Source organism: Podarcis liolepis, assembly GCF_965112155.1.
Source record: "Podarcis liolepis genome assembly, chromosome: 13".
Lineage (NCBI taxonomy): Eukaryota > Metazoa > Chordata > Lepidosauria > Squamata > Lacertidae > Podarcis > Podarcis liolepis.
The window spans coordinates 24,259,307-24,284,000 of NC_139573.1; the positions used below are offsets into that span (position 1 = coordinate 24,259,307).

Sequence of the window (24,694 nt, forward strand, 5' to 3'; positions counted from 1 at the left end):
TTTCCAGCCTCTTACACAAAGGACATTAAGAGCCCATTAACATGACAAACAATCATGAAATCCTCATATTGTTCAGAGCTGGGCATAAGCATAGTCAGGGCTCTGTATCCTTTTGCATAATCATTTTGCCATAATATGCTAGGCTATGATTTCACCAGCTGATTTTCCCATGTTTTTAGCCTAAATAATATACCATGAGTACTGCCAATTATCATCCTTTGTCCTTGTTCATTTGATCTTCCACTGTAAAGTTTTTGAATATGAAAAATAAACCTCATTAAGTAAGCATTAATTACCTAAGTCTTACCGCACATATTCCTTTACTGTAATATAGCTTATATTCCATTGGACAAAATGTTTTCTGGTTCTCTTGATAAATGACATTATCTTCCCTCTTCGAACTCAAATACATATAGTTTGTACAAGGATTTTAAACAGAAAAATCTTACTGTCCTCACTCCTCCTTAAAGTGAGGCAATACTATTTATGGACATTGGTGGACAAGGACCCATTATTAACTACAAGACCAGGATACTGGCATTCAGATTTCCTACAAGGCCAAGCTGTGAATCAGTGTAGCAACAGAACTGTCCACCATTTAAGGAAGGCTGGAGTAAAACTGGTAATAGCTACATATGATGTTGTAGTTGGAAACATGGGGAACTTCTACATGTGTAGGAAAGGTTTTCTCAACCGGATCGTGCTGGTGGTTGTGTTGCTGCTTGTACTGCTGTGTCATACTGTATGCAAGACAAATTCAATTAATTGTAGCATATATGATGATCCTCTCCCTATTGTTCATGAATTTTACCAGCCAGGAGACCTTCTCATTGGGGAGATTGTTTCTCAAGCCTTCTTCCTCTATAATAATCTCTCTTTCATGGAACAGCCTACCCAGGTTGCAATTAATGAACCCATGTAAGTCATTATTTCTTTTCTCTCACTCTTTCTTGTTCTGTAAAATGCTCAGTCCAGTAAAACTGGGGGGAAACCCAGTCAATATGCAGCACTGTGCTTCAGTTGTTTTTAGTTTCTGGCATGAGAAAAGTGACATTCGGGAATATTTGAGCTTGGCTTTTAAAAATATTTAGTTTAATTTTCATTGATTTGTTTTGGGGGGAAATGATTTAGAAAAATATTTTATTTTTCCTTGGGTTTTCACCCCTGCAGTTTGCCCACTCTATTTCCATATTACACACAGACAACATCAGGGATGGTGCTGAAACTTACAACATACTGGAAAGGGTCTCACAACTAAATATTATACCATAAGAAGGTTATGTGTATGAGTCACACGTTTGCAAACACTATCTGGTCCCCCTTGTCCATAATTTTATGTGCAAATGTGCACTAATAACATAGCATATGGATGTGTGTGTGTGCTGCAATCATATGAGTTTCTTTAACTTTAACCAATTATAGTAATAAATGCATCAAGATACAGGTGCCCAAATGTGTTCATGAAATGCTTGCATAGTATTGTATATATCTCATTTGACTGAATCTTGGTACAGAGTTCCCAGTGATAGGAATGTATTGATTGAAACAACATGAATGTTACTGGGGAAAATATAGTATTTTGGGGGCAGTGACATTGAAAGATCTTCCCCACAATGTTCTTGAATGGTAGATTTATTTTGATAGTAGGAAACAAAATTAAGTTTTGGTAGGTGAAAAACAACTTAAGCTTTCTATGAATAGGAACTAATTAATATGTGACTTGATCTGTAGGCTAGCCAGTCTTTTTGTAATTGTTTTCAGACTCAGGAAAATATGTTCCAATCAACCACTGTGGGGATTCTGAATTTTGAGGGTATAAACTTATTTCAACATTTTTTTTTCTGTATTACTTTTTGTTTTCTTTTAATTTGCTTTGACGTGATATAGTGTGAAGACTAATTCAGTAACTTCTATTCCATTCTATTATATTCTATGGTTTTAACCAAATATTGATCTTAAAAGTGGGCAGGTGAGGTGAATGATAATGATGAGTACAAATGCATTATTGCTGCTCCTGTTTGGTGGTCTTCTTCTTCTTCTTCTTCTTCTTCTTCTTCTTCTTCTTCTTCTTCTTCTTCTTCTTTAAACAGCAGTAACTCTTTTTACAGTTCAGTGCCAAAGAACTACCAGCACATCTTGGCCTTAGCATTTGCTGTCAAGGAGATCAATGAGAATCCCAAAATCTTGCCAAATATCTCTCTGGGATTCCGCATCCTCAATAGCTACTACACTGCAAGGATGACATATAAGGCCACCCTGAGCCTGCATTCCACCCAGCATAGGTTTGTTCCCAACTTCAGGGGTCATAAGCAGAACAATCTGATAGCTCTCATTGGAGGGTGCATCTCTGAAATCTCTGCCAACATTGCCATCATTTCAGCAATTTGCAAGACTCCACAGGTAAGTCAGGTGCATGTGGGTATGGAGATTTTGCAATGGTGGCACACAGTTTAGATTTCAGCAAAGTATTTGATGACCTTCCTAATGATATCTTGGCTAGCAAACTGGTTATATAAAGACTAGATGCCAATGCCATCATGTGGATTCAGAAGTCATTGGGAAATTATAGTGGGTGTTCATCAGTGGCTCCTCATCAACCTGGAATGTGATTCACAATGGGTGTCACAGTAATCTGTCCCTGGTCCTGTATAGTTTAATAATATCCCCCCTCAAAAAATAATAATTCTGTGATTGTCATACATAAATACATTGTGGGAATAAAATAATCCAGCTATCATGATTTTTCAACTTTTACTTAATTTATACTTCCCTATATTTTCCTGAAAACATATATCCCAACCTTCAACAAATGAGTTGTGGCTTTAAACAAAGATTTTATAATAGCCAAACTTTTTATCCCTGATCAAAATGACAGTAAACACATAGATTTTTTTGATGTGTAATGTACTCCGCCGATTCAAGCAGTGACCTAGTTCATATATCACACTAAGCCAAAGTTAAGTAATAGTTTGTTAAATAAGCCACAAGTCATCGCACAGACAGTCTAACAACCCTTAGCTTGTTTCATGCAAGTTCGGCTTACTTTTCTTCCCACCTACTTTGTACTCCCTGCCTGTGGCATTCACACAGGGCCCCCGGTCATTCCACGGACCATTGACCCTGCACCACCACAGCTTATCTCTTCCACTGCCACCAACCAGGTTTCCCCAGTAATATATTCAGACTCAGTCAGGTTGTAACGTATTAACAAAGATTTCAGTTTATTCTGAAGGCAAATGAGTTTTAAACACTGTAATCCGATTCACTCTCTCTGTTCTCTCTGTCTCCCCTCTGTCTCTAACTCACTCTGACTCCTACGCCTCCCACCCACAAGAAACCAACCGAACTAACTGCCCAAAACCCCTGTGATGAGCCTTAAACACAGTTAGGCTCCGCCCCTGGCTTTCTTATTAGTCAGCCTATTAACCCTTTCTTTCTCTCCCCCAGTACGACATCGCCATAATGAGTGGGCAAACGCCACACTGCCTAATATCTCAAGTGCTTTTGTACCACCCTACTACTGTTTTTGCTTCATTGTGTCCACGTGTGGCTTCCCATTGATTGGCTGAAAGAGGAAGGGTATAGAAATCTATAGGGACATGGGTGTTGCTGTGGTCTAAACCACTGAACCTCTTGGGCTTGCTGATCAGAAGGTAGGCGGTTCGAATCCCCGTGACGGAGTGAGCTCCCGTTACTCTGTCCCAGCTCCTGCCAACCTAGCAGTTGAAAGTGCAGCAGTGCAAGTAGATAAATAGGTACCACTGTGGCAGAAATGTAAATGGTGCTTCCATGCGCTCTGGTTTCTGTCTCAGTGTTCCATTGCGCCAAAAGTGGTTTAGTCATGCTGGCCACATGACCTGGAAAGCTGTCTGTGAACAAACACCAGCTCCTTCGGCCTGAAAGCAAGATGAGTGCTGCAACCCCATAGTCACCTTTGGCTGGACTTAACTGTCCAGGGGTCCTTTACCTTTATCTTTACCTTTATAGAAATCTTCTGGATCTGTGGGAATTGCAAATGGTCTGCAAATAAGAAAAGAAATTTGGAGGTGAAGGACTCATGTCCTTTCAAGATCCCATGAACCAAAGCTTGAAACCTGTATCCTAAGATGAAGTGTGGGACTGTTTTAGAGGGAGGGGGAATGTACTAAGAGTCATTGTGCTGCTGGTTCTTCTAACATCACCCAACGTTGTGTGTCTGCACCATTTTGTAGTTCTGTCACTTTTAATGCTTTTTTAAATGTAGCAGCCATTGTGCCATAGCCCCATCTTATGCTATGCCACACTGCCACAGCAGTCATTCGGTGACTAAATTTGCCCAATTAAAGTGGAGTCCATTGCACTACCACAACAGATATTTTCAGTTAGTAAAGTGATGGGAAAGTCATTGAAAAGTATGGGATGAACATATAAATCATTTACATGGATGACATGTAAACCATCCCCTAAGCAAATGAGGATGAGATTGGAATGAATGCTCATTCTAGTATAACTTCCCTGCTAACAAATCAGAACAAATGGTCAATAAATAATGGACATAGTCTAACTACTGTGTAGCCTTGTTCAAGTATGTCAAGATAAATGCTTAATAGAAACAACAGTCATTTCATTGTCTTCAGATTATTGGTTATTTCTTCTTCTAAGTGTGCTATTTTATGTAATGACATCTTGTTTAAAATGAATTAAATACATCATATTTATCATGATGTATGTTGTACTTGGTTTGTTTTTATTATGTATCTTGTGTATTTTTAGATCAAAGAGTTGGAAGGGACCACAGGGGTCATCTAGTCCAACCCCCTGCGATGCAGGAATCTTTTGCTCCACATGGGGCTCAAACCCACAACCCCCAGATAAAGAGTCTCATGCTCTGCCAATTGGCTCTGCCAATGCTGTTGTTATGTATTTTTATTATGTATTTATATATTTATGTATTTATGTTATGTATTTTTATTATGTATCTTGTGATTTTTATCTTGTATTTTTCTATTGTGAACTGCCCTGGGATCTACAGATGAAGGGCTGTATACAAATTTAATAAATAAAAATTTAATAATAATAATTGTAATTCATGGTTACAGGACACACACACACACTACCTATCCAGTGTTTCTAAGATTTTGCATTTTCCTCTAAATTCTCTGAAAAATGCTTATACATTTTTTTCAGCTTACTTATGGGTCATTCTTGCCACTACAAGTTTCCAAAATGCTGTTCCCATTTTTGTATCAGATGGTCCCAAATGAATCCCACCAACACATTGGAGTTGTGCTATTACTTCAACATTTTGGATGGACATGGGTTGGGGTTGCTGCTGTGGATGATGACAAAGGGGACCAGTTTTTACAGACAATGGTGCCAATTCTTTCCCAAAATGACATCTGTTATGCCTTCATAGTAAGACTGCCAAAATGGAGCTATGTGGAAGAGTTGATAAACTTGATTTTAGAGCAATGGAAAACTTATGTAACTGTCATTGAGAAAAAAGCCAATGTAATCTTTGTATATGGAGAACCACCATCCTTCCAGGTTCTGAGGATATTGCTGTTTCTAGCACCCTTCTTGGCATGGCCACCTCTGGGAAAAGTATGGATTATTACATCCCACTGGGATTTTGCATCTCTCTCTGTTCAGAAGATCTGGGATATTCAAACCTTCCATGGTTCCATATCATTCACAGTTCATTCAAAACAGCCTTTAGGATTCCAAAAGTTCATTCAGATCATAAGACCTGCCTGGGCCAAAGGAGATGGTTTCATCCAGGACTTCTGGGAACAGGCATTCAGCTGTTCATTAAAAATGTCTAAGGGGCAGGAGGAAAAGGAGAATGAAATCTGCACTGGGGAAGAAAAGCTGGACAGCATTTCAGGGATTTTGTTTGAAATGAAGATGACTGGCCACAGCTACAATGTCTACAATGCTGTCTATGCTGTGGCACATGCTTTACATGCAATATACAAATTCAGTTCTAAACATATAAGAATGTCTGAAGGAGAAGAACAAGGATTTCAGAATATGCAACCATGGCTGGTAATTACTGCTCAATACATTTTAACATTTTCTCCTTTATTTCTGCAAATGCCCATGAAAACAAATGGATGGAAATGTAAAATTATAGACACCGCATATGGTGACTATACACTGTGAAACACAAAATAATTTCAAGATTTAGATTACCCTCTGTTCATATTCCCTTTCAATCTAGGTTCATCGCTTTCTAAGGAGTATCTTCTTCAACAACAGTGTTGGAGATACTGTGCACTTTAATGACAATGGAGAATTAGTTGCTGGTTTTGATATTACAAACTGGGTGATTTTCCCCAATGGTTCATTGGCTAGAATTAAAGTTGGAAAACTGGATCCTCAGGCTCCTCCAGGCAACAAGTTAAGCATTCATAATGACCAAATTGTCTGGCATCAGAGCTTTAACCAGGTGAGACATAGCTGCATATGTTTGACTATGTAAGTTTATTTTTAGCAACCCATCTTTCTCAATGATTTTCAGCTGCTGAATGATAGTGATTAGCATTTTAGAAACTTTTTTTTTAAAAAAATCATAATTCCTTCTCCATAGTTTTTCAAACTGCAGCTTTACAAATTCAAACTTGTCTACTATATTAGTATTGAACCATAGGCCTGATGAAGCATGCCATAGATCTTTTACCTCGCAGATTCATCTTTAAATTCATATTTAAAACAAGGAACTAGGAAACCCTGCCTCCCCAATAATACACTTCTTGTATTGTTGTTTGATCATATAAGCCCATTTTTTATCCTTTTTGAAATATCTTATTGCTTTCCAGCTTTATTTCTGTTAAAATGCCACAGAACATCTTTTTATTTTGTGAAAATGTAGGAGGCGTCAACCAGAATTTATTTTGAACCACCAACTTGAGTGCAAATGATCCCCAAGCCTGTAAAACAAAAGGATGTAAAACTAAGAACATTCCCTCTGATGTAGCTTACAGTTCACTTTAAGGTAAAAAGTTCATGCAAAGGTTATGCAGACCCAGGCTAGAAACACGTGAGGAATGAACTGTGAGTGAACTAAGCCCACCTGACCAGTTGAACAGGCGAGAATCTTGGCAAAGGATCTAAAAAGGAATGATGGAAGCCATGCGAGAAACTGGCATTGTATACAGTGGTGCCTCGCAAGACGAAAAGAATCCGTTGTGTGATTCTCTTCGTCTAGCGTTTTTTTCGTCTTGCAAAGCAAGCCCATTGAAGGATTAGCGGATTAGCGCTATTAGCACTATTAGCGGCTTTTAGCGGCTTATCTGCTGATCGGATCAGCTGATAAGCGGCTTAGCGGCTTAGAAAAAGGGGGGGAGGGAAAAAACCAGCAGGAACTCGCAAGACATTGTCGTCTTGCGAAGCAAGCCCATAGGAAATTTGTTTTGTGAAGCACCTCCAAAATGGAAAACTCTTTCGTCTAGCGAGTTTTCCGTCTTGCGAGGCATTCGTCTTGCGGGGCACCACTGTACTTGTAGCATGTGCATCTCGTGTCATAAATCATATCAGAACGGTTGTTTTAATTGCTCCTACATCATAGACGGCTCATTTTTGACCAAATGGGGCTTTCCACATCATATATGGCTTGTCTTTTGACCAATAAGAAATTCCCATGTCTTCTCTGTGAGGGAGGAGGGAGAGTGACTACAGGCTATATAAGCCTGGACTGAGCTGCATATTTTGCCTCAGTCCGCCTGGACTGGGGACCATAACTTAAGTTATGAAATAAAGGTGATTTTCCTTGAGCTCTATTTGTCTGTTGTTTATCAGAATACCCCTGCTTACTTAAAAATGTTTCAGCTGTTGTTGTTTGGAAGAAAAGAAGATCTAATCTCTTAGAGCCAGGCTTATATTTACAGTCTGTGACCCCATGTGGGGCTGAATGGGTGGCAGAAGGAAATTTACTGGCGAATTTATTTTCAGTGGATTCCTCCTGCATCCTATTAACTATCTAACCTGCATATTTCCATGTAGGTGCTACCTGTTTCTGTGTGCAACGATCACTGCTATCCTGGCAACAGCCGAAAAAAGAGGGAAGGAGAGTTATTCTGCTGCTATGATTGCGCTCCATGCTCGGAAGGGATGATCTCTGACCAGAAGGGTAGGTGTCATAAAGAACAAAGATATTGCCAAATTTCTAGAAAGTAACATTGGAGATTGTTGGATGTTTCTTTGGATTATTTGTATCTCTTGAACATATACTGTATGTTTAAACTACAATTTTTAAGTTAGTAAACCACAAAGCAGTTTCAATGTACAACTTAAGAGTGGGAGTAAATTTTTATAAAAGGCTTAAAAGATCCTTAAAAAGTGCCAAGAGGCAGCAAGGCAGGCCTCCCTTGGAAGGGATTTTCACACCTGTCAAAAAAGATCATTCGCATGGATCTAACCCAATCATATCTGAAAAGTCAAAATCCTCTCTGGCAGAATTTAAGGCATGGATCAATTCATGTGGAATTATGTAGTCATTTTGATAATATGTCCCTACAGTGTTAAAGACGTTGAAATTCGTCACCCAGTTTTTTGAATTTGGCCCTGGAAATGGCCAAAGACAGTGAAGCTGTCTTAAGAGGACAGACATATTCTCCCAATAACAATTTCTGGCCAAGGCACTAGCTTCTATATTTTTGAATGTGTGTAAGGCAGCCCCAACGAGAGTATATTGCAAGAATACCATCTCAATATAACCAGGACATGTATCCATCATTATGGTCATATTCATGAGAGAAAGGGGGGGGGGGTGATTGAAGCAACAGGTACTCCATCCAAAACATGGGCAAGCACACAACACACCTGACTCTGGCAGTCAACAGGAGCAAAATTAATTAAAAGCTATACATACGATTTAGCAAAATTTAACCAAGGATGGTTTGTGCAATCTGTGTAGGCTGTGGGCACACCTGCTTTTCATTGGTTCTCCTTCTCGGCTGAATCGAGAACTGTGTAACTGTGTATATGCCTCACATTCCTCCCTAAGCTGAGGTTAGACCAAGTTGTGTCAAGGAGCTATTTTCTCCTTGCTGCAGCCTTCCCAACCCATGGCCTCATGGGATATATGACTCTTGTTTGTTTGTTTGTTTGTTTGTTTGTTTGTTTGTTTGTTTTAAAATAACAGCAAAATTGCATTTCTTCCAAATACATTTGCTTTCGTTAGTTCTTTTTATAGCTCATCATGCTTGATAGGTCATTTCCTTCATCTCTGAGTCATATTGTGTTCTCAACCACTGTTTCCTCTGGTTGGTGTTTCCTTAAGACAGTTGGTGGGCCTCAAGAATCTAGAAAAATGAAGAAGTTTCTATTAGCCTGAGTTATATCCATCAAGCCTTTAAAAAGGTGGCTGGAGATAAAAAGTATTTTTTTTAAAAAAATACTTTTTAAAAATGTGTTTTGCATCCAAAAGACCCAGTCTCTGGTTGTTGTTTTTGTTAAGTCTAAAATTGTAGATTCTCATTCTTACATATGCCCATAATAATTTTCCAGTCACTTGGATTCAGACTGTGATAGTGACACATACATTAAGGACTGAGAAAGAATGGCATTTGTGAAAGGCTGCTTTATGAAGATATGCCTTAAAATGATACAGTAAACAGGAAATTCCTGGAGCATGGGGGGGACGGGGACTCTTAGCTATGTAAAGTGCCACTTCACTATAATCCACATGACAATTGTGGAACCAAGATTAAACAAAATGATGCACACTTTGCAATTTTGGAACTCTTAGAGTTCGTCAAATATTTACAAAGTGGGATGAAAAGGTCTTTTCACTATGTGCAAAAGTTATTCTTTTTATAAATGTTGGTCAAAATCTTGACATACTTAAAACATTGCTTCCTTTTTTTCAGACATGGACACCTGTGTCAATTGTCCTGACGATCAGTATCCCAACAAGGACCAAACTGAGTGCATTCCAAGGGTCCCAAACTATCTCACTTACAAAGAATCTTTAGGGATCATCTTAGCTATCTTGATTATTTCTTTCTCTTTGATCACAATTTTAATACTGGGGACTTTTAGGAAGCACAACGAGACTCCCATTGTCAAAGCCAACAATCAGACCCTCACTTACACCCTCCTCAACTCCCTCCTCCTTTGCTTCCTTTGTTCTTTGCTTTTCATTGGACAGCCTGGAATGGTGACCTGCCTTCTCCGACAGACAATTTTTGGCATTGTGTTTTCTGTGGCCCTTTCCAGCGTTTTAGCAAAAACCATCACTGTGGTTATGGCATTCATGGCAACCAAACCAGGATCCAGGATGAGGAAATGGATTGGGAAAGGACTAGCAAATTCAATTGTCCTTTCCTGCTCCTCTATTCAAGTTGGGATTTGCACAGTTTGGCTATTTGTTTCTCCTCCATTCCCAGATGTGGACATGCAGTCATTGGATGGGGAAATCATCCTGGAATGTAATGAGGGTTTGGCTACCATGTTTTACTGTGTCTTGGGCTATATGGGCTTCCTGGCCATTGTCAGCTTCATTGTTGCTTTCCTGGCTAGGAAGTTACCTGACAGTTTCAACGAAGCCAAATTCATCACTTTCAGCATGTTGGTGTTTTGCACTGTTTGGTTATCCTTTGTTCCAACTTACCTGAGCACCAAAGGAAAATACATGGTGGCTGTGGAGATCTTCTCCATCCTGTCTTCTAGTGCTGGATTACTGGGTTGCATCTTTTTCCCAAAATGCTATATCATTGTGCTGAGGCCTGAACTGAACAACAGGGACCAGCTAATAAGAGGGAGAAAATGAAAGACTGTATGTTCATCTTTTTATTTTAAGACCGTATTCCCTCATATGAAGCTTCCCAGTTTCTGAGATATTCAGGGAAGGCCCTTGGGAACTTGCTCCTAGAGAGGTTAGACTGGCTCCCACCTTGTTGTCCTGCCACTGGGAAGTGAAGACTCACTTGTTCCAACAGGCTTTTGGAAACTGAATGCTTGTAATGAAAGGGCGGGTGCCGTGCTGTTTTTATTATAACTGTTTTATGTTTTCAATCATTTCTATATATATATATAGTTTTAATTCTACCAATGTTTAATTGTTTTTTAACCAAGCGATTAACACCAGCTTAAATATCCAAAGGGAGCTGCAAGCACTCAAAACGACAATTGAACATATCACAGATTAATCAGATAGAGATAAAAGGGGGCTGAACTATGCAGGATTCCAGAAATAGAGGGAGGAGAGATTATTGCTTTTATTTTAAGTTGTTTTGACAGTTTGAAGATAGACCTGCCCCCATTGTTCTCCCTGACATTGAACAGGTGCACAGAGTGGGTAGGCCTTAGAGCAAGAAAGGCAGATGCACCAAGAGATATTTTGAATGCTGCCAAACCAAAACTTTGATCCCTTTAATTTTAAATGCCTTACACAACTTTCAAGAACTTAAAATACAACTCCATTTCCAGATATAGACATGCACTCAATGAATGAGGAAATTATATTAGAATGTAATGAAGGTTCGCCTACCATGCTTTACTGTGTCTTGGAAATTACCAGACAGAGGACCATGCAACAACTGTGGCTCCTTTAAGAAAGGAAAAGGCCACCAGATTCCCCTCCTTCTTCCATGTTGGTGTGTAAGTGGAAAAGGATTCTGCAATTATACTGAAATGGTGTCTTTTTCCCTCCAGGGATCATGGGTGTTGTGGGACAGGGGAAAGAGAATGGATGGGCCTGGTATGCTGTTTTGTGTATAAAGAATATGTGCATATTTGCTTGGGCAGGGACAAGCCATCTCCATGCTGCCATGTCCATCCTGTGTCCACAAAGCCTAGGAGATTGGCAGGCTGCTTTGCTCTAAGTCTACACCTTCTAAATAAAGCACTAGAAATGGCCATTCTGTTGTTTTTGACATTCTTCTTTAGTATCTCTGCATCCAACCACTCCTACATGCCCTCGCTTGGGCCTATGGTTCAGAATGGATATTCTCCCTCAACATACCACAAAACCTGTGTCAATTAAGAGCTGAGCAGTGACATAAGGCCAATCTATATGTTACGTTAGCTACATATTTGTGTCCTAACTGCTTCTCTGTTGGAAACCAGGTTGGAACTAGAAGGAATTGCACACATACACACTGATTAGACAGCAATGTTATTAGTTTTTGTACAACCAGTTAAACAGTTACTCAACTTGGGCTCCTTGTTTATCCCAAAGTTGGTATCTCACCTTGTTATTTCTTCTTGTTTCACCTTGCTATTTCTTTTTGATTGAAAATTCCTCCTGAAAAGCACCTTTTCTCTGAAATATCTGCATAATTTCACTGTCCTCATATATACACAAAACAGTATTTTATTATTATTATTAATCCATTGCTATAGATTAATTTCACTCCCAATAGTCCTTTCTCTGCTGTTTCCTTGTGCTTGCCTCCACTTTTTGTTCACTCTGTTTCCTCCTCGCATGACTACAGAGAATAGAGTAACTGGAGAAGTAACTGAAGAACATTTGTGGGCCCAGTTCCATTGGAGCCATGGGAAGGGGGCAGGCATGCAAGAAGTCTCAAGTGTCCAGTATTGGGATCAAATCAGGCCATGACTTATATTGATTGCAGATGTAAGCCAGTTTTGGCATAGGCATTGAGTGTGTATTGTAAAATTGACCAACCCAGTTGATTGATAGTAGGGGTTGATCACTGTCAGGGGTCTTTGTATAATGTGCATGAAGTGCCTCCCTGGTGCTGGGGGCCCCTTACGATTTGCCTGCAGGGCCCTATTTGGGCAAATTGCTCCAATTGCCTTAAGGCCAACCCTGATGAGACTGTGCAGGGTTTGGACTGACAAGCCCTGCACCTTCTAGGTCCATGGTGTCACTTTTCAGAGTACAGACTCCAGGACTCCAGAGCCAGGAGGCCCAGAGTCAGCAACCAACTGCACAGCCTTCCCCAGCTCAAGGGTCAGGTCAATAGTGGTACGTGCTGCAATTTAATCAGAGGGAGACTGTGAGTGGGGGGCTGGCTGGGGCAGATAGACCAGGCAAGAGAGCTCCCCCAAGTCCCTTCCATTCCTCCCCTTATCCTGGGCTTGAACAGAGCAAGGCAAGCACATGTAACTGGTACTGGCCTCACACCTCCCAGGCAGGGAAGTCTATTTCACACTTCACAGAATCCTGTATGCATTTCCTGGCACCTAGCAGGATGCAAGAGGAAGAAACAACCCCTCCGGTCATGCTGAGGCTAGGGCAAGGAGCCGCCCTCTCCACCATGGCCACTCTATGCCACAGCTGCCACCCTGCCACAATTCCATGGGGAACAGGGATTTTCAGTCCATGGGCCATATTCGCATATGAGCAAGCTTGCAGGGGCACAGTAGTGTGCAGGGCAAGAGTAGAGCATGGCTTGAACATTTGATGTAAGTCTTATCCAGGGATGAGGAAGAAATTCAATTTTGTTTGCATTTAAATATCAACCTACTTAATTCACATTTACAGAAACAATGTGTGGCCAAAACACAAGCATTCTTAAAAATGTGCATGTTTCTGAATTTTTCAATGCAGTTCTGCAGCCAGATAATGTGTGCAATGATGCATAGACTAAAGTGTACTAGACGGACTAAAGTGTACATAGAAATGCATAAATTATTGAAAAGATTTTTTTATTAAAAAATGCATTATATTAAGGAACACTGCATTGCAGAAACGTGTATATTGAGTAAAATTGCATAAAGATTTGTACATCATGAGAAATGCATACTAAAAAAAACAAAAACCTGGCAGCATATTTAGATATAGTCCCAGGCAAAGGTAACTTGCGGTCACCCAGCAAATTTCCACCAACTAGTTATTATCCTTCTAAGAAGAAAATAATTGTTCTATAATTTGGGGGAAACTCCTAGCAGTTCCACATGATGCAGCTGCAGAGACCAACAACACACTGGGGAAGATCTAATCATAACTGCTGTTTTTCATCTTCTCATACAATTGACATCCAGAATCCATTAGCAAGATGAACAATCAGCATCTGAGGACAGCTATAAATCACACATTTTGTTAAGAACACAATCTCGGCATAGGTAAGATGGTGCCAATTTTCTTTCTATGATCATTTGTTCTATATTTGTTTCCCTTGCATCCATCAACTTTTCCTGTCATAATTTTAAGTCCCTTCCACCCACTAAAAAAAAACTACTGTATATCTATCCCAGTTCTCATTCTTATTGCTCTATTCATCTTCAACTTCTCAATTCCTTATTGTAAAAAAGTCCCACGTTTATTAGTTATTGATTTACACATTCATTCCTGCACGCTGCCATATCCTAATGTACCTTACATTCTTTTGGACAAGCTGATTGAAAATCCTCAAGGTTACACTTCTTTTCTTACATTTTAAGACAATATAATAGATACCTGTAGGTGAAAAGAAGCACATGGCTATTTTTTAAGCAAAGGAAAAGGCATACTTCTTAATATTTTTCTTCAGAAATACAGAGAGGAGATAACAAGAATATGCTGTTGAAAGTCACAGATTGATAAGGAGCTACTTTTAAATATAAGACTGGCACCCAAATTCCCTAGAAGACCACATGGTAACCAAGTGTAGCAGCAGAATCAACTACGATTCTAAGAAGGCTGTAGCAAAACTGGTAATATCCTCATATGTGCTGTAGATGGAAACATACATTTGGAGGGGACTTTTTGTCAACAAAATCATATTGGTGGTAGCTTTGCTGCTTGCAATGCTATGTCATACAGTATGCAAGACTCATTCTATTAATTGTTCCATATATAATGATCCTCATCCTATCCCTCATGAATTTTACCAGTCAGGAGATTTTACCATTGGTGGGATTGTTTCTCAAGTCTACTTCCTTTATAACAACCTCTCCTTCTTGGAACAGCCAGCACAGGCCTTGATTGAGGAATCCATGTAAGATTTCCTTCCTTCCTTCCTTCCTTCCTTCCTTCCTTCCTTCCTTCCTTCCTTCCTTCTCTCTCCCTTCCCTCCCTTCCCACACAAACTTCCATTTCTCACTCATTCAACAATAGTTCGGTTCTCAATATCAGAGTGCACATCATTAAGATATTATTTCTTCTCCTTCATGCTGTAACACATTGAAACTATACACTGGGGCAATATAGGCTTTGTGTCTGGATATTAAAGCACCATGGATTGGGGCCATCAATCGAATCTGACTCCTAAATGAGAAGATGCCTATGATAAATGGTAGATGCATTTAATTTACATTAATATGTCCCTGCCTTTCAGGAATTCAGGTTTTTAGGCAGGTTCAATGCTCAATGGGTGGACAAGGGATGGGCACACATTCAAGTCCCACTCACAATGTCCTTGCATACAGTCCCTCTGTTGATTAATATGGCATGGTACATGATTGTGAGAGGGGTTCTATTCACATTCTAGCAAACATGAATAAAATCGTCCTTTATTACATTGCATTACATTACTGTTGTAGTGTTTCATTGACAAAACATTATTTTTGTAAAGAAAGTGAATCTAACAATGCAAGGAACAGTATACTAAGGCCTTAAATGACCCCAAAACATTCTGATAATTTAAATATTTATCAGAAAACTATATGTTTCGTACAGGTTACTGTCAGGAGTCCAGGTTCCTAGCTTGATAGCGCAGTAAGCATAGGTAATTAAAAAGCAGGATTTATTGCAAAAACAAACAGATAGCTCCGGACGGCTCTAACATAGCCGATGGTATTATCACTCAAGATGACTCTTCTGAAGACTCCTTCCAGTTTCTACAGAATATATTGAACCGTTACCCCTTGCGTCTCTTGTTTTGCTTCCTATTCAGCAGCCCTCCCATTCACCAACTCTTCAGACTTATTGGATTAGCTCCAGCCTCTTCCTGTTCTGACAGACTATCTCTGTGCCTGTTTGTGACTGATTGAGCTTCCTGAGAACTTTGGCTGTGTTCCAGCCCACTCTCAGTCATTTCCTCAGCAACTGGCATTCCAATGCCTGGAGGAGGCAACCCTGTCTGCTTTGTTCTTTGCTCAACCTGCGTCAATTCTAACCTTTCTGTTCTGCAGCTGGCTGTAAAGTTCCACTAGGAGCTGGCTCATTCCTGACACATACTTTCTGCTAGCTTTATTCTATTATCTCTTTGGATTTTGCAACTTCTGTAGTATTGAGTTACATCTCAATATCAGAAGTTTGCTGTTGAATGATGATGAAGTGTACAAATGTATTTCTGTGGCTCTTTGGCTATTGTTTTATTAAACAGGTTGTACCTCTTTTTACAGTTCGCTGCCTAAGAACTACCAGCACATTCTGGCTTTAGCATTTGCTGTCAAAGAGATCAATGAGAATCCTAGCATCTTATCAAACGTCTCTCTGGGGTTCTATATCCTCAATAGCTACTTCAGTGCAAGAATGACCTATAAAGCCACCCTGAGCCTGCTTTCCAAACAACAACAGTTTGTCCCCAACTTCTGTTGTGATGATGACCAGAACAAGCTGATAGCTTTCATTGGTGGATCTATCTCTGAAATCTCTGTCAATATGGCCATTATTTCAGCAATGCACAAGACTCCACAGGTAAGCTCTTGGTCTAGAGATACCACAAAAGTGATGCACCATCTTGATCAGGGATGCTGGAGGATTCCACTCCAAGCACACATGGAAATGGAAATTCACATGTTCATTCGTTTTTAGGAAAGGAAATCAGGCAAGCACATATTATCTGTATTCACAGTTCTTGTTTTCTTTTTTCTTTTTTAATTATTTTTATTCATTTTCCAAATTATTACAAATCAAACCAAATTTAATTTAATACTTTTTTTTTAAATCCGGTTTCCTGTTCCTGTTCCAAACATATGATCATCATCATTCCCGCGCATAGCTGCATAATTTTTTATTTAGAGTCCAGTTGACATCCTTCACTTGCCATTAAACCATTTGTCCAGCTGGCCACGTTTTACACCATACAAACAGCACTTCCGTTACATCTTATTAATAAAGAATCCATTTCACATGTGTAGTCCTTCATATACATTGTTGTTCCGGACCTGGTGTGCTGGGAGAGTTAATTACTATCTTCCATTGTTCAGTTATTTGCAGTGTTAATCTGGATAATACAAGTTCACATTCCATTCCTTCCTTGGTTAACAGACTAGTGTATGAGCTAGTCTCCGCCATTAAAATTCCACTCTGGAGTTCTTCCTCTGAACACAGTTAAAAACAAGATTTTTTTCTCAAATTCAGCCTCTTTGCCACATCTGTTCAACAGTTCATTCTCCCCCGCCCCCACATTCCTGCGACAGCACTCCTACTCCAGTCCATGAATAATTTTAAATAAAGTCCATTCAGCCTCGGTTGAGGGGAGAGCTATAGTAAAACCTTGTTAAATTCCTTGTTGAGCATAAATCAAAAGCCTTCCCTCTCTTTGCAAAGTAACAAACAGAATAACATAGCAGTGCCTACACTCATCTCTTTCATTATGCAGGAGAAGACAAGAAAAAAGGAGACCATTTGCAAACCATAAGAAAGCACAAAGCACCTTGTCCTCCCCCTTCCTTTTCCTGTTGCTGTAAGGATTCACAAGCTTCAAAGAAAAAAATCAGATACCTTGAAAGAGTGTCTGCATATGTCAGTCCAGTTCAGATGTAGAACTAATTATCAAAGGGTACTTCCTGGAATTCTTCAAGCAGAGGAATGAAAAGCTGTAAATCATGGGTAGTCAAATGCTTGATTCTCTGCATCATGCTAGATTTTGCACTTGATTGCCTACAGGACCATTTCCAGCTCTGGGATACTTTTTTGTTATGTGAAAAAATCTTATATGTTTTATTTCAGCTCACTTATGGGTCATTTCTGGCAGTACAACATGGCAAAATGCTATTTCCATTTTTGTACCAGATGGTTCCCAATGAAGCCTACCAATACATGGGAGCTGTGCGGTTACTTCAGCATTTCAGATGGACATGGGTTGGGCTCTTGGCTGTGGCAGATGACAAAGGGGACCAGTTTTTACAGACCATGGTGCCAATGCTCTCCCAGAATGGCATATGTTATGCCTTCATAGTAAGAATACCAAAATGTAATTATGTGGATAAATTGATAGAATTGCTTATACAGCAGCGGAAAAACTATGAGATTCTCATGGAGAGAAAGGTCAGTGTATTCTTTGTATATGGAGAACCTCCATCCTTTCAGGTTATGAGAATGTTGCTATTTCTAGCACCTTTCTTGTCACTGCCACCTCTGGGCAAAGTGTGGATTGTTACCTCCCACTGGGATTTTGAATCACTGTCCATTCAAAAGATCTGGGATATACAAGCCTTTCATGGTACCATATCCTTCAGCGTTCATTCAAATCAGCCATTGGGATTTCAAAAGTTCATTAAGGGAGTAAGACCTTCCTGGGCCAAAGGAGATGGTTTTATCCAGGATTTCTGGGAACAAGCATTCAGCTGCTCATTAAAGTCTAATGAAGAGGAGGAAAGGGAAAATAAAATCTGTACTGGAAAGGAGAAAATGGAGAATATTCCTGGAGTTCTGTTTGAAATGGACATGACTGGCCACAGCTACAATGTCTACAATGCTGTCTATGCTGTGGCACATGCTTTGCATGCCATGTACATGCACAGCTTCAAATACAGAACAATGGAAGAAGGAAGGAAATTAGCTGTTCAGAATATACAACCCTGGCAGGTAATGACAATTAAATACAATGGCTACAGAACAGATTAGCTTAAGATCCAGAAATAAAGGCACTTCTATCTCTGCATGAAACAATTCCAGCAGTAGGGGACTCTTTGGGTATGAGGGTATTCATTTTGATAAGTAATGTTACTAATGACCTTTTTCCCATAATGGGCCAAGCATTTGTTGCCTAATAGAGTGGAACGACAGTAAGCAATAGAAAGTGAACTCATACATAGTTGAAGACCCAGACAGACTTTTAAGAATGCTAGACACTGGAATATTTGGGAGGCCTAGAATCATTATTTATCCCTTTGTCAATATACTCTTCCAAATTAGGTTCATCACTTTCTAAGTAGGGTCATATTCAATAATAGTGCTAGAGAAATTGTGCACTTTGATGGAAATGGAGAAATGGTGGCCAGTTTTGATGTTACCAATTGGATGATGTTTCCCAATGGCTCAGTGATGAGAGTAAAAGTTGGAAGGCTAGAACCTCAAGCTCCTCCAGGCAAAGAGTTAACAATTCATGATGACCAAATTGTCTGGCACCAAAGCTTTAATCAGGTGAGACTCATCTTTTGAAAACATATTATTACAGTCGAGCTTTAATTCTTCTAAAATCTCACAGAATCTCTTTATTTCATGAACAAGGCCTCATCTCAAAGAGGGTTCATCATCTTGATTGATATTTCACGAGGGCAGCAACACCTTTCTGATAAACTAAACCATTGTTCTTATTATTCAAACCCATCAGTTAATTAAACGTAAGGAATTAGTTTTTCATTTACCTCCATATGAAGTCCTCTACAATGCACAAGTCCCATCATTTCTGACCACTGATTGGAGTTATAGTTATGTCTAGAGGGCAGCATTTTGGCTACCTCTGACTTATAAGCAAACTGTAATCTCCCTCAATCATCCAGCACTTGAGACTAACTACCTTTTGTAGGTCCATGCCTTGATGCAGAGCTAATTGAATGAGAGAGATACAGGAACTGCAGTTTTCCACCTTTCACTGATCTTTTTAATTCTGACTGGTGTAAAGACTGACAATTTTGGTGCATGGGGGCAATGTGCTTGGAGACCAATATCAGGTCATGTTATTTCTGTTTGCCATACACCCCATTGTGTAGAATGGATGACTGGTCTTGCTAAAAATCCTTCATGTTTCTTTACAGGCTCTGCCAGTTTCTATATGCAATGACAACTGCTATCCTGGCTATAGCAGGAAAAAGAAGGAGGGAGAGAGATTTTGCTGCTATGATTGTGCTCGGTGTCCGGAAGGAAAAATCTCTCACCAAAAGGGTAGGAGGAGTAATCAATTTTTTTTATAAAATACAGAGTGAACAGAACATAAAACAACATAACCTAGAGTCACAATCCTCCAAGCAGATCTTAATGCACTCATCAATTCAAATAGGAGCTTTCGTGTGTGTGTGTGTGTGTGTGTGTGTGTGTGTGTGTCCCTAAGAAATGTAAGACTTTAAAAATTATCAGTCAGTTTTTGAAATGGGTCTGCAAATGAACTAGAAGCTTCAAGAGGAGAGAAATATGTTCCCAATATTTACTTCTGAATAAGATATGAGCTGCCACATTTTGGAACAAGTGGAATTTCAAAATCTTCAAAGGAAACCCCAGGTGGACTGCATTGCAGTAATGCATCCTCAATGTAATGAACCCATGTATTGTCATAGCCTGTTAAACCTTCTTTAGGAATGGGCACAGTTGGTGTACCATCCCAAACTGAACAAACATACCACACCCAAGGCTACAATGTCCACCTGGATGTGAAAGAGCAAAACTATTACAAAATTATAAGTAAGATTTAGCAAGCTAAGCATGTGGTGATTGGTGCAATTTGCATAGACAGTGGGAACAACCAACTTGCATGGGTTTTCCTTTTTCATGCATAATATTCAGAACTGTGTGTATGGCTTGATGCCATCATTGACACAGAAAGGGGATAACATTTTTTTAGTTATTATACCAAACTAATTTTGATTTGTTTATTCACTCATAGCATCCCTCACAGAAGACTTTCACCTAAAGCCTTCACTTTTGTGGCTTCCTCAATAATGGGAAGTAGGTAGATGGTGATTTAGCAGTAAATCACTAAATTATTTTTAAGTACGTTAGTGGGAATTTTTGACTCAGTTATTTAAAAATGGCAATAGAAAGGCTTTTATTCCGAATTAGACTGTTAGGATTTCTAGAATCTCTTTATTAAGAAGCAGATTTGCATTTGAATATAAAGCTGACCTTTCTCCCCCCTTTCTCTCTCCCACCCGCAAAAAGCAGACCACTTTGCGAAATTTTCTTCAAACATTCTGCACCATGTGGTGGCCTCAATTTCCCCCACTCAGTGCTCTGGAATGATTCGAGTGGTACAGACAAAATAATGCACAGGTTGCCAACGCAGTTGATGGCCACTTACTGCAGCAGCCAAAAAACCCACATCTTTTTGGGCTGGTTATACAGGAAGGAAGGAAGATGCTCTAATGGGGATTACTGCTAATGGGGATTTGAAGCCCAACACTGAGGGACAGGCATACAATTTCTTCTTCTGCTAGACAAATTTGGTGCAATCCTCTTCTCACTTCCCCATTACTCTGCTTGGTCATCCCAAGTATATGCAGTGCATCCCATCAACTCACCAGTAAGGTGAGACAGCAAATTTTCTTCATCTGTGAGACATGATCTTATTGCACATGTGTTCCACTGAGATAAATGTCACTTAAGTAAATACATGATTAAATGTTCATATCCATTGTAAATGAATCAATGTATTCCATTCTTTGCATTCATTCCACAAGCAGAATCAAGTCAGTGTGCTTCAGAAGCATCATGGATGATCCACCATCCAGGAACTGACCAAACCCAAACTATTACAATTTCAGAAGGCTAGCTGTGCAATGTGCCTTCATACCATGCTCTGGGATTAAAGGGCTCTCCAAACTCAAATACAATAGTAATAATAATAATAATTAGGCAGGTGAATAGTGCTTTTTGGATGTTTAAAGTGCTCCACATACACTATCCCAATAACATCACCAACAATCTTGTAAATTATACATGAGAATTAAGACTAACAAAGAACAGCATTTCCAAGAGTCACCTTCTATGTTCATGACTTGAGAAAAGGTCTGCATCATACAAAAATTGTGTCACAGAAAGCATTTAGTTATTACCAGATCTGCATGATCACCAAGCACTCTCACTTTCTCTTTGAAATTATGGGAATCCTTTCTCCTAGTGTTGGTCAAAGAAATGCAACATTTAAAAATTAGGGAGGTGTTGGTTAACATTTTAAAATACTTAAACAATTCCTCCTTTTTTTCAGACATGGATGCCTGTGTCAGTTGTCCAGAAGACCAATACCCCAACAACAGCCAAATTGAATGCATTCCCAAGATTCTAGTCCACCTTTCTTATAAAGAAACGTTAGGGAGCATTTTAACTATCACGGCTATTTCTTTCTCCTTGATCACAAGTTTAGTACTTGGAATTTTTATGAAGCACAAAGACACTCCCATAGTCAAAGCCAACAATGAGACCCTTACCTGCATCCTCCTCATCTCTCTCCTCCTTTGCTTCCTATGCTCCTTTCTCTTCATCGGACAACCTGGAAAGATCATCTGCCTTTTTCGACAAATTACTTTTGGCATCATCTTTTCTGTGGCTCTTTCATCTGTGTTGGCAAAATCCATCACTGTGGTTCTGGCATTCATGGCAACCAAACCAGGATCTAGAATGAGGAAATGGGTGGGGAAAGGACTCGCAAATTCTATTGTCCTTTCCTGCTCCTTTATTCAAGCAGCCATTTGTGCTCTTTGGTTATTTACATCTCCTCCATTCCCTGATAGAGACATGCACACAGTGCATGGAAAGATAATACTAGAATGTAATGAAGGTTCAGCAATCATGTTCTACTGTGTCTTGGGCTACATAGGCTTCCTGGCTGTTGTCAGTTTGGTTGTGGCTTTCCTAGCCCGGAGGTTGCCAGACAGTTTCAATGAGGCCAAATTTATCACTTTCAGCATGTTGGTGTTTTGCAGTGTTTGGATAACCTTTCTTCCAACCTACTTGAGCACTAAAGGAAAATACATGGTGGCTGTGGAAATCTTCTCCATCCTGTCCTCCAGTGCTGGATTGCTTGGTTGCATATTTTTTCCTAAATGCTACATCATTGTACTGAGGCCAGAGCTGAACAACAGGGAGATACTAATAAGAAGAAAATAATAATATGAGAATGCTTATACAACTGGATAGCTCAGTTGGTTAGAGCATGGTGCTTATGATACCAAGGTTGCAAGTTCATTCCCCATATGGAAAGCTACGTATTCCTGCATTGCAGGTGGCTGAACTAGATGATCCTCACAGTCCCTTCCAACTCTATCGTGCTATGATTCTATTACCTGGTTTTATCTGTGTTACCTGAAAATAGTGAGGGAAGGGGTGTTATGAGAATTTATGCATGAGTGCTTGCCTAGGCAAATGTTGCTGCTCAAATTCTCAAGGGGTCCTTGTATCTTGATCCTTCTCTCACACACACACTTTTGGCTTCAGCTCATCTTTGACTATTAGTAAGGCAAAAACAGTGTTCAGCATAGTGTCACTATTGTCTTTTTTCCACTCAGCGTCATGGGATTTGTAGGACTTCCAGGGAGGCGCCTCCGGCAATGGCTGGATTCCTCTGACCGGGAGAAATCAGCTCCATGGAAATCTGGGTCTGGCTGCAACGGCAAAGGCGGAGACCCATTAAAAATCACAGGCGGGAGAAGCCTGTGAGCATGGGATTCGGCGGGCACCTTTTGCACCTCCCCCACTCGCAGGGAAACCCGGTTTCGGGGATCCGGAGCGACGTGGGGTGAGCGGCACGGTGCTTCGAATCATCTGCTTCTTCCACGGAGCGAAGCCACATAGCTGTTGTCAGAGAGTGCTGACTTTTTCCTGTGGACAATTTGATTCTAAAGTAACTACCCGTGAGTAGAGCTTAATCGGGAAAATTGGATTTTTAAAACGTCTAATTTGGCATCGAAATGGGGAAGGTTCAATACAGGAAGTCCGCCTTCCCCTTTTGTAAATAGACTGAAGCAATTGAGGCTGCAAGCTGAAGTCTTGGAAAGCCTTTTGTAAAAGACTGAATTTCCATAAGTAAAGAATATAATCCCCCCCCCCTTGGAGGCAGGAGAAGGGGGGGAGTTGTGGACTGAGTTTGCCTGCAGAAGAGACCAAGAGAGGTAAAATACCGCCACTCGGACCCTGGGAACGGGCTGCTAGTAGGTCCGACGTTTGGTGGGACGTTTATTGACAGCGTTTGGATCGTTCATTGACAGCTAGCATAAGAGAAGACACATTGTTTCTACTGTCTCCAGCAATGAAAGTAACTGAAAATTGAAATTAGTTTTGGGTTTGAACTGTGCCTATAAGAGGATATTATGTATCAATACAAATAGAAACTGTTTCCCTCTAGTGGAAGTTCTTGAACGGCTATATAAGATCTGGGCTGGGAAATTTCCAGCTGTAAGATAAAAACCGTGAGACTGTGAGACTGACCTTGAATCTATTGAGTGTTATGGCAGATGGGAAAGACGGAATGTCGCCAGAAGAGGCCTTAGTGGTTGTATTAGTGAAAATAAATGACTCGCTGGAACAGCTTCACAAGAAAACGGATGTGATAAATATGAAAGTGGATGTTGCAAATATTAAAATTGACTTAATGGTAGAAAGTTTAAATAACCTGGAACAAAAGGTGAATACCAATACAGAAACCACCCAGAAATTGATACAGGAATCTACCCTGATATGGCAAACTGCGGATGAAGTTAAGGAGGAAACCCTTGCTGCTGAAGTTAAAGTAATTCAACTGGAGAGAGAGTCCCATCCATACAAGGACAACTTGATGAATACAAGCTGACACTTGTTATGACTGAACTTAAAGAGAAACAGATGAAATTGAGTATCAGAGCCCTACCTGAGGAAAAGCAAAGCTTGATAGAGTTTCAGGAGGAGATAGGACTAACACTGGTTGAGAAAGAGAGGCATTTGGGGGTTAGTATGACCGCCAGAAAT

The 24,694-nt window shown here is 40.0% G+C and overlaps 2 protein-coding genes and 1 long non-coding RNA gene across 3 annotated transcripts; 2 read left to right on the plus strand and 1 right to left on the minus strand.

The window, feature by feature from the left end:
• Positions 1-655: 655 nt before the first annotated feature.
• Positions 656-10,753, plus strand: LOC310691592 (vomeronasal type-2 receptor 26-like; the record flags this gene model as incomplete). The annotated part of the gene is made up of 6 exons (XM_083471451.1): positions 656-918; positions 2,223-2,400; positions 5,167-6,027; positions 6,203-6,430; positions 7,984-8,110; positions 9,852-10,753. The coding sequence occupies 6 exons, from the start codon at positions 656-658 to the stop codon at positions 10,751-10,753; spliced, it is 2,559 nt and encodes an 852-aa protein (XP_083327577.1).
• Positions 10,754-16,749: 5,996 nt separating this feature from the next.
• LOC310691985 (vomeronasal type-2 receptor 26-like) lies at positions 16,750-24,029 on the plus strand. Its single transcript, XM_083472334.1, has 4 exons — positions 16,750-18,628; positions 18,959-19,186; positions 19,801-19,927; positions 21,963-24,029. The coding sequence occupies exons 1-4, from the start codon at positions 17,630-17,632 to the stop codon at positions 22,859-22,861; spliced, it is 2,253 nt and encodes a 750-aa protein (XP_083328460.1). The 5' UTR covers positions 16,750-17,629; the 3' UTR covers positions 22,862-24,029.
• Positions 19,931-22,256, minus strand: LOC310691988. Its single transcript, XR_014518635.1, has 2 exons — positions 22,183-22,256; positions 19,931-21,871 (listed from the first exon to the last, which is right to left on the minus strand). It is a non-coding gene; the product is annotated as an uncharacterized lncRNA (long non-coding RNA).
• Positions 24,030-24,694: the final 665 nt, after the last annotated feature.

Excerpts from the sequence above, each read along its gene's own strand:
- LOC310691985 (XM_083472334.1), top strand. The coding sequence starts at position 17,630 with ATGAAAAGCTGTAAATCATGGGTAGTCAAATGCTTGATTCTCTGCATC. Across the intron at positions 18,629-18,958 it reads AGAATATACAACCCTGGCAG|GTTCATCACTTTCTAAGTAG; the intron begins GTAATGACAATT and ends CTTCCAAATTAG. Across the intron at positions 19,187-19,800 it reads GGCACCAAAGCTTTAATCAG|GCTCTGCCAGTTTCTATATG; the intron begins GTGAGACTCATC and ends GTTTCTTTACAG.